The sequence below is a fragment of the Diospyros lotus genome, chromosome 3 (assembly GCF_014633365.1).
Source record: "Diospyros lotus cultivar Yz01 chromosome 3, ASM1463336v1, whole genome shotgun sequence".
Lineage (NCBI taxonomy): Eukaryota > Viridiplantae > Streptophyta > Magnoliopsida > Ericales > Ebenaceae > Diospyros > Diospyros lotus.
This window is the reverse complement of record NC_068340.1, coordinates 1,069,959-1,089,355: the sequence shown is the minus strand read 5'-3', so window position 1 is coordinate 1,089,355 and position 19,397 is coordinate 1,069,959. Positions and strand designations below refer to the sequence as shown.

The 19,397-nt window shown below is 35.9% G+C and overlaps 1 protein-coding gene across 1 annotated transcript in view; it reads left to right on the top strand.

Annotated features, from left to right (window-relative positions):
* Positions 1–12,846, top strand: part of LOC127796711 (uncharacterized) — a 37,385-nt gene extending 24,539 nt beyond the window's left edge. The window contains exons 20-27 of the mRNA XM_052329018.1: positions 2,923–2,968; positions 3,052–3,300; positions 3,540–3,770; positions 3,987–4,078; positions 9,682–9,910; positions 11,554–11,910; positions 12,153–12,226; positions 12,353–12,846. Of these exons, the coding sequence (XP_052184978.1) occupies positions 2,923–2,968; positions 3,052–3,300; positions 3,540–3,770; positions 3,987–4,078; positions 9,682–9,910; positions 11,554–11,910; positions 12,153–12,226; positions 12,353–12,458 (1,384 nt within the window). The 3' untranslated portion in view covers positions 12,459–12,846. The remainder of the gene's footprint in view (positions 1–2,922; positions 2,969–3,051; positions 3,301–3,539; positions 3,771–3,986; positions 4,079–9,681; positions 9,911–11,553; positions 11,911–12,152; positions 12,227–12,352) is intronic.
* The last annotated feature ends 6,551 nt before the right edge of the window (positions 12,847–19,397 follow it).

Genomic DNA, 19,397 nt, shown 5'->3' with positions numbered 1-19,397 from the left:
CCTTCCAACTCCTGACAATCCTCTTCTAGTTTATTCCAAACGACGTAAAGGCCATCAAAAACCTCAACATAGTCAGCCATCAAATTTAGAGGTTGGTTCATCCGAGGACAACACTATTATAAGGATGGATAATTTGGATTAGGCTGTTCCTATAGCATTACAAAAAGGGGTAAGGTCATGTGTCAAGTACCCTATATCTAATCATCTAACTTATACAAAATTGTCTCCTCAATTCAGGGCTTTTGTTGCAAGTGTTGACAACATTGAAATTCCCAAAACCATCTAATGTGCTATGAAGAATCCTAAGTGGAAGGTTGTTGTTCCGAAAGAAATGAAAGCCTTGGTTGGTAATAGTACATGGGATATAGTAGAATTACCCTCAAATAAGAAGGTAGTCGGATGTAAGTGGATATTCACACTAAAACATTATGCAGATAGGAGTGTTGAAAGATATAAGGCTCAATTGGTTGCCCAAGGGTTCATCCAAACCTATGGGATCAACTATGAATAGACATTTGCTTCTGTGGCTAAATTGAATTTTATTAGGCTATTACTCTATTGTTGTTAATTTAGAGTAGCCTTTATTTCAATTTGATATTAAAAATCCCTTCCTTGATGGAGATTTAGATGAAGATATATATATATATATATATGTGGGTTTCTCTTGGTTTTGAGCATGAAGGTGACACTGGAAATGTTTGTAAGCTTAAGAGGTCTCTATATGGGTTAAAACAATCACCAAGAGTTAGGTTCAAGAAGTTCAACATGACATTAAATCGGTTAGGATATAAATAGGGGCAAACAGACCATACTTTGTTCATAAAACACACAACAAATGGAAGGAAGGCTATATTAATCGTCTATGTGAATGATATTATAGTGACAGGAGATGACGTGTCACGAGTAGGACCTTGGTTTATAGTATTTTTAAAATTTTTTATTGCTGTTATTTCTATTATAGTTAGTTTAGAGCCATGTGGCAAGTTGTTACAACCGTGGAAGGGTGTAGAATCCACCTCGGAATCTACTCCTCCAACGCCTTGTATAAATTCCCAATTTCCCTCGTGGATTGGGATATCGAGAAAATTGAAAGAATTATGTCCTCTCTCCTCAATGCTCTCTCATTTTCTCTCTCTCATTCTAAATTCTGCTATTTGTTCTTATTCTCTTTGTTTTGTGCCTTCCTAATTCCTATCGAGTTGGGAAGAAGACCATTGTTAGGCTTAGGCCGTGACAACATGTAAGAAATAGAGAGCTTGAATAAGCAATTGAGAGCTGAATTTGAAGTCAAAGATCCAGGAACAATGAGGTATTTTCTAGGAATAGAAGTGGCTTAGAGTAAAGGTCTGTTCATCTCACAGAAAAAATATACATTTGATTTATTGAAAGAAACAAGAATGCTAGGGTGTAGACCTTCTGGAACACCCCTAGAAAAGAATTGAAAATCTAGAGAAATCAATGATGATGCCCCAGTAGAAAAGGGAAGATACCAACGGTTGGTCGGAAAATTAATCTACTTGTCCCTTACAAGGCAGGATATAGCCTATGCAGTGAGTGTAATAAGTCAATATATGCATTCTCCCACTCAAAGACATATGAATATTGTTTTTCATGTCCTAAGGTATCTAAAAGGGACTCTTGAAAAATGATTACTATTTCAGAAAACAGAAGAGCAGAATTAAGGGCTTTGTTGATGTGAATTGGGCAAGGCCTATTAAAGATGGCTGGTCAACTTTAGGTTATTGTACCAAAGTATGGGAAAATGTGATTACATGGAGAAGTAAGAAGCAATTGGTTGTTGCTCGCAACAATGTTGAGGCAGAATTCAGAGCTATAACTCAAGGAATTTGTGAAGTAATTTGATTAGAAAGGCTGATTGAAGACTTACATATTCCTTTGTCATAGCAAACAAAGGTGTACAATGATAATAAATCAGCAATTAGTATTGTTAAAAATCTAGTTCAGCATGATCGCATGAAGCATGTGAGAATAGACTGAAGCTTTATAACGAGGGAAATTGAGGAAGGAGGAATTAATCTATCCTATATTCGTACAAGTCAAGTGGCTGATGTGTTTACAAAAGTCATGGCAAGACCAGGTTTCAAATTGCTAATTGGCAAGCTAAGAATGACTAGTATCTATTCTCCAGCTTGAGGGGGAGTGTTGGATGAGATTGAGTGTTCAAGTTTAAAAAGGAAAGATAAGGTGGTTGGATAAGATAAAGATTTAAAAGATAAGGAAGCCTGGAAGATAGGATAAAGTTCCAAAATTCAAGGGAAAGATTCAAGCTTAAAATCAGAAAATAAATTCCAGCATGTTTTGAATATTAGTTATTGTTATCAAAATTTGAATTTGTTCATGTTTTCTAGGAGATAGAGTAGATATTTTTCCTTGTATAAATATCTTTACTCGGATTCAATAAATTCTCAAGTAAGCCTTCAAGAATGCAGCCTATTCCAGGATGCCTCTTATAAAATTAAGCCTAACAAAGCTCTCATGGGGGTCCTCCTCCGTCTAAAACATCCCAAATTAATGCTTGAACTTTAGAGCCAGTTTTAGGACACCTCTTATAAAATTAAGCCTGACAAAGCTCCCAGGTGGGTCATTCTTAATCGAAAACATCCCGAATTAATACTTGGGCTTTAGAACCTGTTTTAGAATGTCTCTGATATGTTTCTAGACTGCTGCCAACATCCTCATTCATTTTGATAAATAAGCACCCATGTTTCTGCCTTTACAGTACTGCTTCCAACTGTCCAGAAATGAAAAATACTGCTGCTATTATTTTGTTTTATTCATAGATTATTGGTACATGGTGATCTCTCTCTCTTCCCCCCCCCCCCCCCCCCCCCCCCCCTCCTCTTCAGCACTTGGCTCCTAATTATTATCTGTTCCCTTGATGGCTCTTCTTGTGTGTTTCAGCAATAATGGCGAAAAGAAAAATTTGTTTTATCCTACTCAATATGAAGTAAGTGCAACAATCCAATTTCAAAAACCTTTCTGATGTTTATCAAAACATGACTTTGATATATTTTCTGTTACTCTGTTAAGGTCTCAGTGACACAAGATGGCTGCCAAGACCCAATTCCTCCTTTTTCTGGTCGACCAGGGTTATACATAGAAGGATCAGTATCCCCGCCCATTTATGGTGTATATATAAGAATTATGGCAGCAGGAGATAGCTCTAATGCCCCACTTAAGAAGGGTGATTTAGCTCTTGAAACTACAACAGGGGCAGATGGTTTATTTGTTGGGGGACCTCTATACGACGATATAAATTACAGCATTGAGGCATCAAAGGTAAAATGTCAATGACATGATATTTTCTGTTCTTGCAATTGAAATTAAGTGATTTACTTTTCATAACTAGCTTTTAAATTATGTTATTGTACAAAAATGTTGGTGAATGTGTTTTATAATTGCTTGTTCAGTTTCGGGTTTGCAAATACATTAGCAGACATGTGCTTGCAATGGTTATGATGTGTTTTCTGTCTGTGGTTCATGACCGTGTTGCCTGATATTCCTCTTATTTCTTGCAGCCTGGTTATCATGTGAAACCCATTGGACCTCATTCCTTTTCTTGTCAGAAACTTGGTAAGATTTCTGTACGTATTTTTTTCAAAGAAGATTCAAAAGAACCTCTCCCTTCTGTCCTCCTGTCCTTGAGTGGTGAAGATGGTTATAGAAACAATACTCTAACTGGTGTTGGTGGAAGTTACCTCTTTGATGACTTGTTCCCTGGGAGTTTCTATCTCCGCCCTCTTCTAAAGGTACTTCTTTTTGTTTCAGCACTTATATGATAATTGCAACAATTGACTATCTATTCTGCATTATCCTTTCCCCCTGCTTATTTTCATGCTTGTTTTCCCTCAAATAGTGGTCTTCATATGCTTGCCGTTTTCCTCCCTGGCATTTAAGAATGTTGCTCTTTTAGTCTTGATGCATGCATTCACTGCATCAGCCAAGAATTAATTTTGATCTTGTAGGAGTATTCTTTCTCACCTCCTGCACAAGCAATTGACCTTGGCTCAGGGCTGGTCCAGGAAATCATGTTCCAAGCCACACGTGTTGCTTACAGGTATTTCCATAGTCTATGCATGCTTTCAATTATTTCATTTATCTATGTTGTGAAAGACATCCAAATGTTCTGCTATTGCCTAGCATAAGTTTGCTTTCACTTGCTAATTGATTATCATTATCTCTAGGCCTTCTAAGTGCTTAGTATTATTTGTTTTACATGTCTTTACTGAAGGGAATTGAACAGTTGTTTCCTGCTAGCAGTGTTTTTATCTTTAGCTCCTAAATCCCTTATTTTGAGCAATGACTAGACACTTTTAATGCTAGAAAGAAAAGGCTTCAATTTTTGTGCCTTGGATATAATCTTGTTTCTTGCTAATCCAAATAACATGTTTCAGTTTTACCTTTCTCCAATCTGGCATGAAGGTTGCTGTCTGGTTCCCTACGTACTCTGGCTATTTTTTATTTCAAACATGCTGTTCTATCTTGGTTCATCCTTGATTTGAACCACCACACTTGTATGATGTGATTTGAATGTTCTGGGAGGTTAGGATGCTTTTTCACACGTATTGATTTCTGCATGATGTAGCATGGGCTCATGAGATATGTGAATCACAAAATTGACAAATTAAAAAGATTTGTTTTATGATCAAAAGCCAGCATATTTGAAAGAAAGTAAAGAAATAATATAGAAGAAAAGAGAAAACATAGAAAAAAGACATAGTGGAGGATATAGGGTTTTTTTTTATTTTTTTGTTGGGGGTGGGGTTTATACATGCCATGTGGCGAATGAGGGGGAGGGAGGCGGGTTATGACTACAATAGACCAGTCAACTTTGAGATAACTATGTTTTGTTTAGATGCCAATTAATAAATCCAACAAAACACATACACACGCACACAAGGAGTCAGCTGATTAACCTCATGAGAACATCAAATGTAAATCAAGGTGCTTAACTTAATATGCAAGGACAGTGGTTAAATGAACCGTTTGCTTTCTTGGTGTTCAATACATGATGTTGGTATAGTTATGACATTTTGGTTGCCTGGATTGAACTTGTCCTAGTAAAAGTTAAAGAGCCATGCTCAGCTTGTGTCCCTCACTTGTTTGATCTCGGGCTTGGGGCCACAAGAAAGAGATACAGTTTGGGTTGCTGGTTTGGTGGTTGAGCGAGGGATTCTCCATTTAGTATTTACTCTTTTTGTGTAGTTTAGAATTGCTTTGTTTCTTTATACTGTTATCCAGGGTGTGCCTCTTTAGGTGTCTTGGTTCTAGTTTCTTTTATTACAAGTTAAGAGGATTAAGAAGGGGATAAGATAGTTAAGCTCCATCAAATGTCCAACTTCCATGTATGATTTATCTTCTAAAATTGATTGTGCTTGCACTTACAAGGCCAATTGATAGCTTTGTCAAAGTCCTAATACACTGATGCGTTATCAAACATAGACTGTCGAAAAATAGTAACAAACTGTACTATCAGAATTCTTTAACTCATGTCCAAAACATCCTAATATAGTATATGCAACATGGTTATTAAGAGAATTCTAGTATTTTGGGTTGCGATTAGATAGAAGGATTTCAAATGATGTCATTTGAATACTTGCATTTCAAATCCTTCTATTTCCTAGGTCCAAGGTGAATTTGGATCCAAATCCAAATTCTTCCAACAATTATATAACCAGGTGATGGATTTGGAATTTCAAATTCCAAATTTTAAATGATAGGGTCAAATGACCCTGTTCAAATGCAAGTGTAATGGTTATTCACTTGATATTAACTTGGGCGCATTACTATCTGTTGTTGGAAAATCAGATCCCTCAATCTATGGGATTGATTATCAATCCCAATTATCCCACAGACAATTTGTGGGATTGATTATAATTAATCTTAATTGTTGGGATTTGATTGATATAAATTAGTAATTAATGTAATTAGGATTCATTCTTTTCCTTAGTTATAGGGATTTGATTGATTTCTTTCTCCTATATATATTATAACCATTCCGTGTGAAGTTGAAGAGAAATATATACTACGTTTTCATTTTTCTTCTACATGGTATCAGAGCCATCTTCCTTGGGTGTTTTTCCGACCTTCATTACCTTTCTTTTCGACTCCCTTTGTCTCTCTGGCCTTCATTGCCAACTATTTTGCCTTCATCGTTTGGCGTATTTCTTGTCGGCCTTAATAGTCGCTGCCACGTTCCTCGGTTCTGCCATCATTACAGTTCTGTTTACATCCCTTAATTGCAGGCCTCTATTACTAGCACTCCTTCATCCTCATGTGTTACTCATATTCGGCATCACCGTTGTCCTCCCTAGCCTTGGTTGTTGCGTACATCCTTGTCTCTCTTGCGTCTGGTTCCAGTGTCCCTCGTTGGTTGTTCATCTCCAGCATTGCTCCTGTTGGTCATTGCTGCCCCAGAATGAGAAGCTTCTCAGGCCACTGTTCGGTCTTCCTCATTTTGTTGTGTAATTTTCTCACCTCATGATTGTGTGTTTCTAGACTTAGCAACAGGGAAGATGATTGGTGTTGTTAAGGCACTTAATGAGTTGTACTATCTACAAGGAACAGTGAGGTACCTGCCGGTGATTAGCCTACCTTAAGTCACTCCTCTTCTCTGCATACTTCCACTCAATCCAATATATGGTTTCAACATTTTAGGTTAGGTCATCCTCCTTTCCTTTTGTTAAAATCTATGTTTCCAGACTTGTTTAAAGGGGTAGATATTAGTATGTTTCATTGTGATGTGTGTGAATTGTCCAAACACTATCGGGTACCTTATGCTATTAGTAGTAAACTTCCCTTGTCTCTTTTTTCTTTAGTGCACTCTGATGTGTGGGGGCCTTCTAGAGTCTCTAATTATTCTGGGGCCAAATGGTTTGTATCCTTTATAGATGACTAAACTAGGATGACATGGGTTTACTTAAGGACAAAGCAGCCATCAACAACATTCTACCCTTGTGTGACAATGCAAGGGCCTATTTTAATCATCATCTCAATCATTTTTTCCAACAAAAAGGGATTGTTTATGAATCCTCTTATGTGAAAACTCCCCAACAGAATGGAGTTGTTGAAAGAAAGATAGGGCATCTCCTAAATGTTGCTAGGGCTCTCTTGCATCATCATTTAGTTCCTAAAACTTTTTGGGGTGCAACAGTATTGATCGCAACCTATTTAATTAATAAGGTTCCCTTAAGAGTGCTAAATCAACTCTCCCCATTTTAGTGTGTCTCTACTTATTTTCTAGAAATTGGTCTGCATACTCCTCTCCCTCTTAAGATATTTGGTTGTGTGGCTTTTGTCCATGTATCTAAATATCATAGGGATAAATTTGATGCCCGAGCCCTTAAGTGTGTATCTCTTGGCTATTCTCCTACTCGAAAGGAGTACAAGTGCTATCATCTTCCTACCAAAAGGTCCTTGTAACTAAGGATATAACTTTTGTTGAAAATCAGTCTTTTTTTAAGGTTCTTACTTCTAGTCCTCAGGGGAGAGTGTTTCTATTGATCCTGGTCTTCCTATCTTAGAAGAGTCTCAGCCCTATTAGCTTCAATCTTCTTTGGATCCTAACTCTTTTGATTCTCCTATTTTTGGCTAGCTATTATGGCTGGGGAGTTGATGCAACTAGATGTGGAAAATGCCTTCCTATATGGTGACTTGGAGGAAGAGGTATTTATGGACCCCCGCCTAGTCTTTCTGAAGAAGTTGCAAGTTATGTTTGCAGATTAAAAAAGGCTTTGTATGGGTTAAAGCAATCCTCAAGAGTTTGGTTTGATCAGTTCTCAAGGGCTATGAAGGCAATGGGGTATTGGCAAAGTAGAGGAGATCACACCTTATTCATAAAGCATTCCAAGAAAGGTACTCTTAACAGCCCTACTTGTTTATGTCGATGACATAATTGTTACTGGCATTGATGAGGATGAGAAGAAATTGCAAAAAGGAAATATGGCTCTAGAATTTGACATCAAAGACCTTGGTAGGCTCAAGTATTTCTTGGGAATCGAGGTTGCATACTTAAAGGAGGATATATTTCTTTCCCAAAGAAAATATACCATGGACTTATTAGAAGAAACCAAATTACTAGGTGGCAGGGTAGCAAATACTCCCTTGGATCCTAACTTGAAATTTGGACCAAGTGACAATCCATTGGTGGATAGGGGGAGATACCAGAGGTTAGTAGAAAGACTGATTTACCTATCCCACACTCAACCTAACATAGCTTTTGTTGTGAACTTGGTAAGTCAATTTAATACATAGTTCCACTGAAGAGCATATGTAAGTTGTACAAAAAATTTTGTGCTATCTGAAGTCAACACCTGGAAAAGGTTTATTGCTTAAGTCAAGATAGAAGTTGGAGGTCAGGGGACATACTGATGCTGATTATGGTGGTTCGCTTGTGGGTAGGAGGTCCACTACTAGCTACTGTGTGTGGTTTTTTTTTTTTTTGGGGGGGGGGGGGGGGGGGGGGGGAATTTAGTGCCATGGAGAAGCAAAAAACAAGGGATTACGACCAAATCTAGTGTTGAAATAGAGTTTAAGGCAATGGCCCTTGGATTGTGTGAGTTACTTTGGCTGATAATTGTGCTTTAGTGATTTGAAAATACTTGGTCATGGTCCTATAGAATTAATGTGTGACAATCAATCAACAATCAACATTACACACTATCCGGTGCAACATGAAAACACTAAGCATGTTGAGATAGATTGCCATTTCATCAAAGAAAAGCTAGATGTTGGGGAAATTTGTTTGTCTTTTGTTCCCTAAGAAAAATAGTTAGTTGATTTGCTCACCAAAGGTTTACCTCTCAAGCGGTTTGAAGAACTTATAAGCAAGTTTGGAATGATCGATATTCATTCACCAGATTGAGGGGGAATGTTGTTGGAAAATCAGATCCCTCAATCTATGGGATTGATTATCAATACCAATTATCTCACAATCTATGGGATTAATGTAAATTAGTAATTAATGTAATTAAGATTCCTTATTTTCCTTAGTCATAGGGATATGATTGATTTCTTTCTCCTATATTATATTGTAACCATTCCTTGTGAAGTTGAAGAGAAATATATACTATGTTTTCAGTTTTCTTCTACACTATCTTTTGAACTTAATAACTGTAGATGCTGTAGAGCTCATTTGCGTAATCAAAATATTATCGGTATGCAAGTTGAGTTTTGGAGGAGCTTCAATGGTTCCCTTGTGAATTGGTTGGGTTACTCCTTTTTATTTATTTTTTATGGGATTGTTTCCAGATGACGTGGACAAATTTAAAGATGAATCTTGCACCTTTTTATCGTGAAGCACCAAGTACATGGAAACTTTTAAGGATCTCTATTATTTATTCATTGCCAATTCTTCATCTGGAGCTCCCTCTGACATGAAAATAAATGTCAATTTTTAGTGGGCTGGTGTTGCTCCACTTCTGTAAAGTGCTTTAAATGATTGGATTGGAGAAGTGTAACTCAGTAATATTAACTACCTGGGTTAGACAGCCTGAATCACTGAATTTATTCAGCTCTCTTGTGTGTAATCTTTAATTCTTGTTCGTTCTAATAGAATGGCCATATTATTAATTAAATGCCCACTTTTTCATGCATACTATTCTCATTTTCTTCAAGTGACATTTCCCACTAGATTCTAAGATGGTTTTAACTTCTCTGCAGTGCTATGGGTACAGTTACTCTCTTGTCTGGCCAGCCAAAGGAAGGCATTTCAGTTGAAGCCCGGTCAGAGTCAAAAGGCTTTTATGAGGAAGCAGTAACAGATTCATCAGGAAATTATCGTCTTAGAGGACTCCTTCCTGATACAACCTATACAGTGAAAGTAGTGGAAAAGGGTGACCTCAAAAACACTAGAATTGAGCGTGCATCTCCTGAGTCTGTCAGTGTAAAGGTGAGTTTTAATTTCCGAAGGTTGCTTTTATCATTCAAGTTTCAACATGGAAATCGAGAGCCTGATACAAAGATTTGTGTCCCACCTCTATTAATGTTTTTAAGTCATTCTTCAAACATCCCGCCCCTTTGGAACACTAGGTATGGTGAGACTTGTTGATGAATATTATGGGTATTAAAGCTAAACAGTTTTAATGAGAAATTTTGCGGACTAATGCCACGTGTCCTATGCATGTTATTCTGATTACATGGCATTTTGTTTGACCTCTTGAGGGTATATAGTATACACATGTAGGAATATTTAAAAGTTAATACTTTAAATAAATGAGAGCTTTTGGACTTAAAACGGCTTGAAATGGCAGCCACACGCCATAGATATCATACATGAAATATGATTTAAGTGAGACCTCCTCCTAATTGTGTTTTACATATTTTATCCTCAATAGGAACTACTTTGATTTTATTATGAATAAATCTCATTTCTAGCTCTGTTCTCTTTTTTTTGTATGGTTGCACATTCACCTTAACACACCTCCATCACATTCATATGTTGCACATGTTGGTGGTTTACTACTAAAATTTTTTCTTTTACCTTTAAAGGTATTTTACAATTGCATAAAACTCTAGAAACACTTTCTCATTTTAATTCTTCTTGCCTTAACTTTGTAATTAGCTTCCTCAATTATCTATGTCTTTTGGACCATTGATCTAAGATAGCTAAACTGATCTTTTCATGAAATCACTTGATTTCCAAGTCTCGCTGCAACATAATTCACACTTCTATTTTTAATAAATTACAGTCCATATTCAATTTTCATTATGTTGATCAATTTAAAGCCTTTGGAATGCCTCTCCATATTTCAAGCTTAGTATTTATACCTTCTTTTGTCTTATCCATTTGCAAACAACATATAATAAGGCACCTCTTCTTGGATGTCCTTTGCAAGTTATTTTATTCTTGGGGCAAAGGGAAAATAGTTCAAGGGAAAAAATATATTTATATCTTGTTTGTCCTGTATAGCACATGATAATGTTTATTTTGTATTTGTATTATGTTACCAAATTATATATACACACCATATTGTACTTAAATAATATTGAGCACTTGTAGGGAAAAAATGGAATAATGTTGCTTATATATTGTTGTGAATTGCGCTGTTAGGTTAACAACTATAAATTATAACATGGTTATCTAAGAAGTTTGAAAGAGATTTGAAGTCTAACTTGACGTAACAAAATAAAAATAGTCCCATCCTTGTGCATGACACTAGCTGGTTTGGTGGCTATTCGTGTGCTATGTAATGGAACTAAAATTCAAGTCTGGATCTGGAAAATATTAGCATTTTCTGCATGATCATTTTTCAAAGAAATCCTGAACATGGCACGAAAGTTCATTTTCATATTTTTGGTTGTTACATATAATTTGAATCATATATAATGATGATAGTGACAATTGTGAAGTACAGTTACCTCAATTTGAAGCAATGGCAGTGACAAATGTGCTTGCATGGTCCTAGGGACATGAGTAGCCACACCATAGAGCATCCCTTTTACGTCATCTGAACATTGTCTTTCAGAAACCCTGCCAACTTCTCATATATATGATTCTTTTTATTTTTCCCTTTTTTTTTTTTTTTTATGTAGGTTGGATATGAGGACATTAAGGATCTGGACTTTTTGGTATTTGAGCAGCCGGAATTGACAATTTTGAGTGGTCACGTTGAAGGGAAGACAATTAATGAGCTACATTCACATCTTCGAGTAGAAATTAAGTCTGCTAATGATCCAACCAAGATTGAATCCGTCTTCCCTTTGCCTCTTTCAAATTTCTTTCAGGTGAAGGACTTGCCCAGGGGCAAGCACCTTCTGCAGCTTCAGTCTGCTCTTCCATCAAGCACTCACAGATTTGAATCTGAAGTCATTGAGGTCGATCTGGAGCAGCACACTCAAATTCACGTGGGCCCAATCAGATATAGAATTGATGAAAACTACCACAAACAGGTTTGTACCTTCAAAGATACTGTTTTCAACCCAATCATGCCACCATGAGGTTGAGATTAACGGAGTCCCTAATCATGTTTGTTAAAAGTATAAAATTTAAACACGTTGCTAATTCAGTGAGATTGTCACGTCCCTCACAGCTACCTGAGTTCCAATAATCTGTCATCAAATCTTTTTTAAAATTAAAATAGAATTCCTATTGCATATAAGGTAAAGTAATATTCCTCTTTGATGGCATGCAGGAGTTGACTCCAGCTCCAGTATATCCCCTTATTGTTGGAGTTTCAGCGATTGCTCTCTTTATCAGTATGCCTAGGTCGTGGAATACTTCCTCTCATTGTATCTATTGATATTGATCTCCCTTTTACCCAATTGATAGAAGACATGATTATAATATATATATATATATATATATGTTTAAATGGCTGATTGATGATTGCAGGTTAAAGGACTTGTATCAAGCCACGATGGGAGCATATGGGTCCAGTCACATTGCAAATGGAAAGAAAGAAGTAAGAAAACCAAACATCAGAAAGAAGGCTAATTGAAGGGTAGTTTAGAGGATTACGACCAATACTACACTTCCCAATATCAAATTTAGTCACCCCATAGGCTTTTTTCAGATGGTAGAGACCTTGTAGGTGGGCCTGGAGTAGTTGCTTGGTCTTGGAAGTGGGACCCAAGATAATGGCAGCAGCTGTTAAAAGTATGTTGATTACGTTTACGTTAGGTCACATAGCAAATTTGCTTTTTTTCTTTTCTTTGCGTTCCCGTTGTCAGTCTCCTAACATCTTTCTTCTGAGATCTCAGCACGTGGTTGTGGTTGTGCTTAGCTGTCCTGATTAGTTGTGATTCTCATTCAACTTTGTTACGGACCGAATTAGCCAAATTGCTGTTTTGTCACCTGTAATCAATTAAAGAGCAACCATGGGGACATTTTGTTTGGAGGGTATAGTGAAGAGATTGCTGTATTTTCGACGCAGTGTGCCCTAGTTTATCCATGTCCTTGTAGAGGGAATGATTACATGTGGTCTGGTGCTCCTTTGAAGAAGAATACATGATTTTACTATCAGAGAAAGAAATGGTGGATATGATTGTGCGATTGCCTACTTAAAAGAGAGATGGTAGATAATGATAGCCAAGGTGCTTAATCAGCGTTGGGATTGATCCAGAAAAATTAAATTAACCTAGATCATTAAATACCAGAAGAATTGATCATTTGTAGTTTGATAATTTTAAAATTTTCTTGAAGACTCGTCAAATTGATTATTGCAGACTATTCTTCAGGATAATGTCAAAACGGCTGGGTGACCCAGTACCAAATGGGCCCTGTTGAGCCAACGGTACATCGGGCCAGCACAGCATACAGGCACGGCCTGATAGTATATTTAAATAAAAATTTATGTATTTATAATTTAGCATATACATTATAATTTTAGTATATTATTAATAGTTGTATACATTATTTTGAAAATTATGAGTTTGCATGCATTTTAAAATTTATTATTTGGAAATCTTTTGAAGCAGAAATAATTTGAAGTCCAATAAATTGTTATTAAATTTTTTTTATTCAAAAATAGTAGTCTAAGCAATTGGGTCCAACCTAACTTGTTTATATATATATATACATATAAAATAAAATGAGACAGCATTTCAGTCACAAATTGATACAGATGCCGAGGTGAATATGGGACTAAAAAAAGAAAATAACATTTTCATATTGAAAATGTTATAAAAGAGAGATTATTAAATAAATTTGCTTTTATATTTAATTCTTCACAGCTTTCAATCATTTTCATTTCATCGAATATGGCCCTACTTGGAAACAAATGAAATCTCCTATCGTCGAGAATATTAATTCTGATTCTAAGAACAATAATGAGAATACACAACTTACAGAATCGAACACCTTTTAAACCATCACCAAATAACATGCCATGGGAATGGAGAGCAATTTTATGCACCCATTTTAATGAAAGTGTAAGCAATCTCCATCAATTTTATAAGACATTATCTCTATCCTCTCATCTCTCTTTTCTCATCTTCCCTTTTTTTTTTCCCAACCACCCGCTCGTCATTATCGCTGCTGCCACCTTGGTGCACTCCTTGCCACCTCTTGTGCATCAAGTACCATTGCATCCTTGTTGCCTACCGTGGAGAAGAAAAAGGAGATGCAACGACAACTAACGAGGATACAATAACAAGGTGAGAAAGTCACTGATAAGAGGAAGGTGGCAAGAGCAAGGGAAAGGGAGAGAGAAATGGGATGTGTTTCTTGAGAAGAGAAATTCTCCAAATAACATTTTTACCCCTCAAATTAATAAAGGTTTAGTTCACCCCGTTATAAACACGTAGGTGCACAACATTGCACTCATGAGAATGAGTCCCTTAATAATAAAACTCGGGAAATCAAAAAGACGTTAAACCACCAATAGACCGCTTTTTTGCGTTCTTTATCAAGTTTCCCAAGCATTTAGCATAATGCTTGGACTTGGCATCAGAGTTATGAATACTATTTTGTCATTAATTTAGAACATATCCTAAGAGGAGCGTTTGTTAATCAAAGTATAAGATGAAAAAATTAAAATATAGAATACATTCTAAACTTATATCATTTTCAACATGTTTGTTAAGCTTATCTGAAATTTTTAAAAAAAAATCATTAATGACCCCTTAACTTGATCTTTCAAGATATGTTTATCTCACATTCTCTCTGTCAAAATAAACATATCTTGATCTTTATAAATAAAAAAAAAAAAAACATTTATGTCCTTTAGTGCATTTTAAAAAATTTAACAAACAATTTAATAAAAATTTTAAAATACTTTCCAGTCTTATATTCATCATTCCATATCTTAATCCGAAATATGTTCCAACCTTATCTTAATCTTAATGTCTCTTATCTTACTCATTTTAACAGACGCCTTCTAAATAAATAAATTAAAGTAACAATGTAACAATTACAATTAAATCTGAAATAACACAACTTCCAATACAAACTGCAGAAGTCTACGCAGGTAGAACCAAGAAAAAGACAACTCTGATTCTTACATCGGGCGAAAAAAAATTACCTTCTGTAAAGCAATGTTAAGATCATATGAGAACTTTTATCTCATGTACTTAATAATTACAGCATATAACTGAGAAACGGAAACAACTACAATCAAATAGTATACTTCGCTCGGGAAAATTGGTACATAAAGGATGAACACATAACAAGAGGACAACTAAATGGAAATAACAATCATAAAACAACGAGAATAGAGGATGCATAAGATCATATGAACATCAAGGAATCCCCTGTATTCTTCTTCTATGCTGGTTGTTTTTTCCATCCCAAATAGACAAACAAGAGCAAGCTAGAAAAAAGGCACGTGCGTGCACAAGAACCCACTGGAGTCTTGGCTATGCTAATGGAGGCTCTGGTAATTTTTATAAAACAATTACATGAAATTTATATGAATGAGATAATATGATATCATTGAGAGATTTTAAATGATTCCATTAGTAACTTCTAACTAAAAAATCATAGTATCATTACCAGGTCTCTTTTTCATCATGCTCTTCAAGTCTGGCCATATTCATTCAGCTCTGCAAAAGAACTGCTCTGCCATGACTATGGTTTTGACATAAACCTCAATCTAGTCGAAGCAAGTAGTCAGTTTTGATAACCAAGCCTCATTCCAGTGTCCCAGACTTAATCCTCTATATAAGACGAAGATGCTACAAACTGCAAACCAATCCATTGCTCAATGCTATTCAAGCATTTTAAGAAGGTAATCCCAAAATGCACTTCCAGGATACAAGTTCAAACAATTCCTATGAATTGTTAGCCTGTTCTACTCAAAACAAAATCTTCTGGATCAGATGAAAGATAAGCAACCTCCAGTAGTAGAAGTCAAAGCAACAGGAACAATAGGTTCTTTGTTATGATCTGTGTTTGAACAACAAAACTTGGAAATTTGAGGTTGACCTGTTCCAGCAAGCATCCCGCCAGATACATAGATGAAAAATGGTGTGAGCCCTAAGATCTCATAGATGAGAAATTCTGGCACAGAAATTCACCCGCATTAATAATAGGAAATCTACCACCAACACTCTAGAAGTCTTTGCATCACAATAGTTCTTATGAGTGCTTTCTTGTAACAGAACTCATTTATTTAGTTTTTTTTCCCTTTAAAACAATAGCATCATTGCAATGGGTTGAAAAGCCTCTAGAACCTCGTGTCTCAGCGTTCATGTGCTAAATTCACATATAAGTTACACTGCCGACTTTTTGGTTTTGGTTATTATGTAACTCATCTCAGAATGGCAGTACTACTCCAAGCTATATGTTCAATCCAAACCAAATAAAGTTTGTTTTGAACAGATACATTGCACTCAACCCCTCTAAAAGACATTGTGGATTTTCTTCATCAAACATGGGTCCCTGAATGTTGTAGATGAATGACATGCCAACGGGGTGCTGAAATTCATCAGCTTCTTCGGCTTTAGAATTCCTTTGATATTTATTATTGAGTATCAATAGCAAAATTGGGAATCTAATATTTCACTCAGCTTGGCGACATCTAAATCAGATAAATGCATATGAAGACAACATGGCAATATTAGAAGAAATATATATTCAGAAGATTACATTCTCCAAATATTTCATGTGGATTCAATTATTCCCAAATTATCAAAAAAGTCTACTGATAGTGATAAACATGCAGACTCATCTGCCAGTATTCATCTAAAGATTTAATCTTGATGACATGATTATGAGGAAAATTTCAAAAAAAAAAAAATCAAGATTGTACAACTTGAACATAACTAATCCAAACATGCAAAATTGAAGAGATGATTTGCTGAAGGCGGCAAAGAAAACAAGCCTAAGAGAAGACCCCCAGTCACTAATTAAAGAAGCATCATAAAAGACACGAGAATAGGCAATGAAAATCAAACATGACCTTATATGCATCATATAAGCTTTTGTTATATGTGTATGATCTAGCAGCGGCAAGACCTATATGTTGTAGGAGCTTCAAACAAAGCTTGTACTTCAGGGGTGAGCAGCTGCTTAATGTCCTATACAAGAGGCTAGCACACAATGGTTTTCTCTGATAGAGGCTCGCTTCTTCAAGGTCCACTTGCTGATTTTCATTTTGATAGGAGTAGGGGCGAAGCAACTCACTGTCCTCTAAATGAGCCTTCACTGCCCGCCTGGCCCCTATCTTTAATCAAGAGTCAAGTTCAGTCAAATCAATGAAGTGAACAGCCCAACCTCTTTGTTTCCCCTAATTCTGAAACACAAGAATAGACTTGCAACTACAGTATAGGAAAAAGCTTCTCTTTGATAGCGGTCACAGGGGAGAAGGATCTGATCATATATAGAGACATAAACTTAGGCGAGGGTAGGGGTGGATGTAGCAAAGTGGATCAAGGCAGTGGAGTGTGAATCCACCATGCTCATGTTCAATCATTTTGTTATGTGTATGTTCTAGCAGTGGCGAGACCTATATGCAATCCAATGGCTAATTTTGGAATATGTTGAATAATATTTTGATTGCGGGATGAGTGCATGTCCAACCCAATAGTATTAATTTGATCACAAGAATCTCAACCTCAGGGTTCAAACAATGGAATCCCAATCCTAAGTGTTTGGCTACGCCCTGATAGGATAAATTCCACATCAAACTACAAACTCAGCTTTGTCTCTGGAGCTTCACAAAATATGCATTAGTCTTCTCCATAGATTTAACAGACCTCTAAAAATTATGTCTCATATTTTCATGCTGCACTGTGTGTGCGCGCGCGCTCGCGCTTATTTAATGGAGTATACAAGAGAAACTAAAACTATCTCGACATCTTTGTATAACAGATCCAGTTGTCGTTATTTTCCGTCTCAATATATAAGAATAGTCGTTGAGCAAGAAAGCAACTAATTTCCATTGGATTCCAAGAAAGCCGAGGAAAGACGTCGATTCCTATTAACTGCTTAGTTTCCAGATCGACGATCTGGATTGCGTATTCTCATTCTTTTTTCCTGCACTTTCACAGAAACATAAATAAGCACTAAAATTTAGAGAGCTCAAGAATTGCATCTAAAAAGTAAGAAACACAGAAAGAGGAAGAAAGCCGAGAAAATTACAGAGCTCTTTCGAAAGGAACCAGGTAAAAAGAGTTCCGCGATGGCTTCTTCGAAATCTAACAATTCCTACTCATTTGGAGGCGGCGAAAAGAAATATCACGAGTTTGTGCGTGAATCTAACACAGAAACTTCATCTGATTCAAGAAAACGAAAATGACGGAGGTTGCGCGGCTGGAAGGAGGACCGTCCGTTAGATTCACGCACAAACCTGAAATACGACTCTTCGCGTTCATGCCTAGGGAACTCCATTTGCAGAGGAGGAGAGAAGGAGACGAGGCTGCGTGCACATGCTTTGGTATTGAGGCGGTGATGTGAGGCCGTCCGCTCAGAAACCTAGATTCTGGAATGATAAGGCCGTGCGATGCGAATTGGATCATAGATACACCCGATGAGTCTCAGAGCGTATTTATTACTTTCTTGATTTTTTCTCTTTATCTTAAAGCCCAAGCAAAACGGGAAATAGTGAGGTCGGTGCCATTGGTCAAAAAGGCTAATCAAATCCATTAGTTTCAATTTGTTTTTTAATTATTCACTAAATTTGATTCAGTGGGACTAAAATATCTGATTTTTTTTACAAAAATACCATCAAATTTTAAGTTATTTGCAAAATTATTGTTGTTGTTACCTAAAATTTAATAATAAATTTATAATTTTACAAGAGTATTCGTCTCAAGATTTTAATTTCTCAAAAATTTATGAAAAAGTGTAGAAAAATAAAAAAAAGCGTAGTACGAGTAGAATTTTTATTTTATATCGATTAGAGGATTTATCTCTTATTTATAGAGGTCAAAGTTGACATGTAGAGAAACATTTACGTCTTTCAAATTTTTTTGTTTTGAATTTTTAGACAAAGACATTAGATCCGAAAAAGATTTTCAAATATCTCTTAGGGGTACTTGGGAAAGAGACATTAGATTCAAAAGCGATTTTCGAATATCTTCTAAGTGTATTTGGGAGAGATATCTAAAAAAGTTTTTTGAGAAATAATATGTCGACAAGATCTCTAAACTTTCCTATTTAGATTTCTTTCTTTAGAACTTATTTTGGACTTAGACCAACTTTCTTTAACATAATAATTCTTATTATAAAGGTACCCTATTGATTGAATTTGGTTTTGCTATATAAGTTTGATTAATTAATTTGAATTAGTTACCAATTCTTCTATATTCAACCGAAATAATATAATGTTTGCCTTTTCTCACCAAATGCTTTTGTTACATATAAATTTGATTAATATAAACTTTACCCCAATATTTTTTTGTAAAAATAATTTAAAATGTTAAATTATAATACATACTCCTTGTAGAAAAACCAAAAGAAGGGTTTAATTACTAAAAAAAAATGAATTTTAATCATA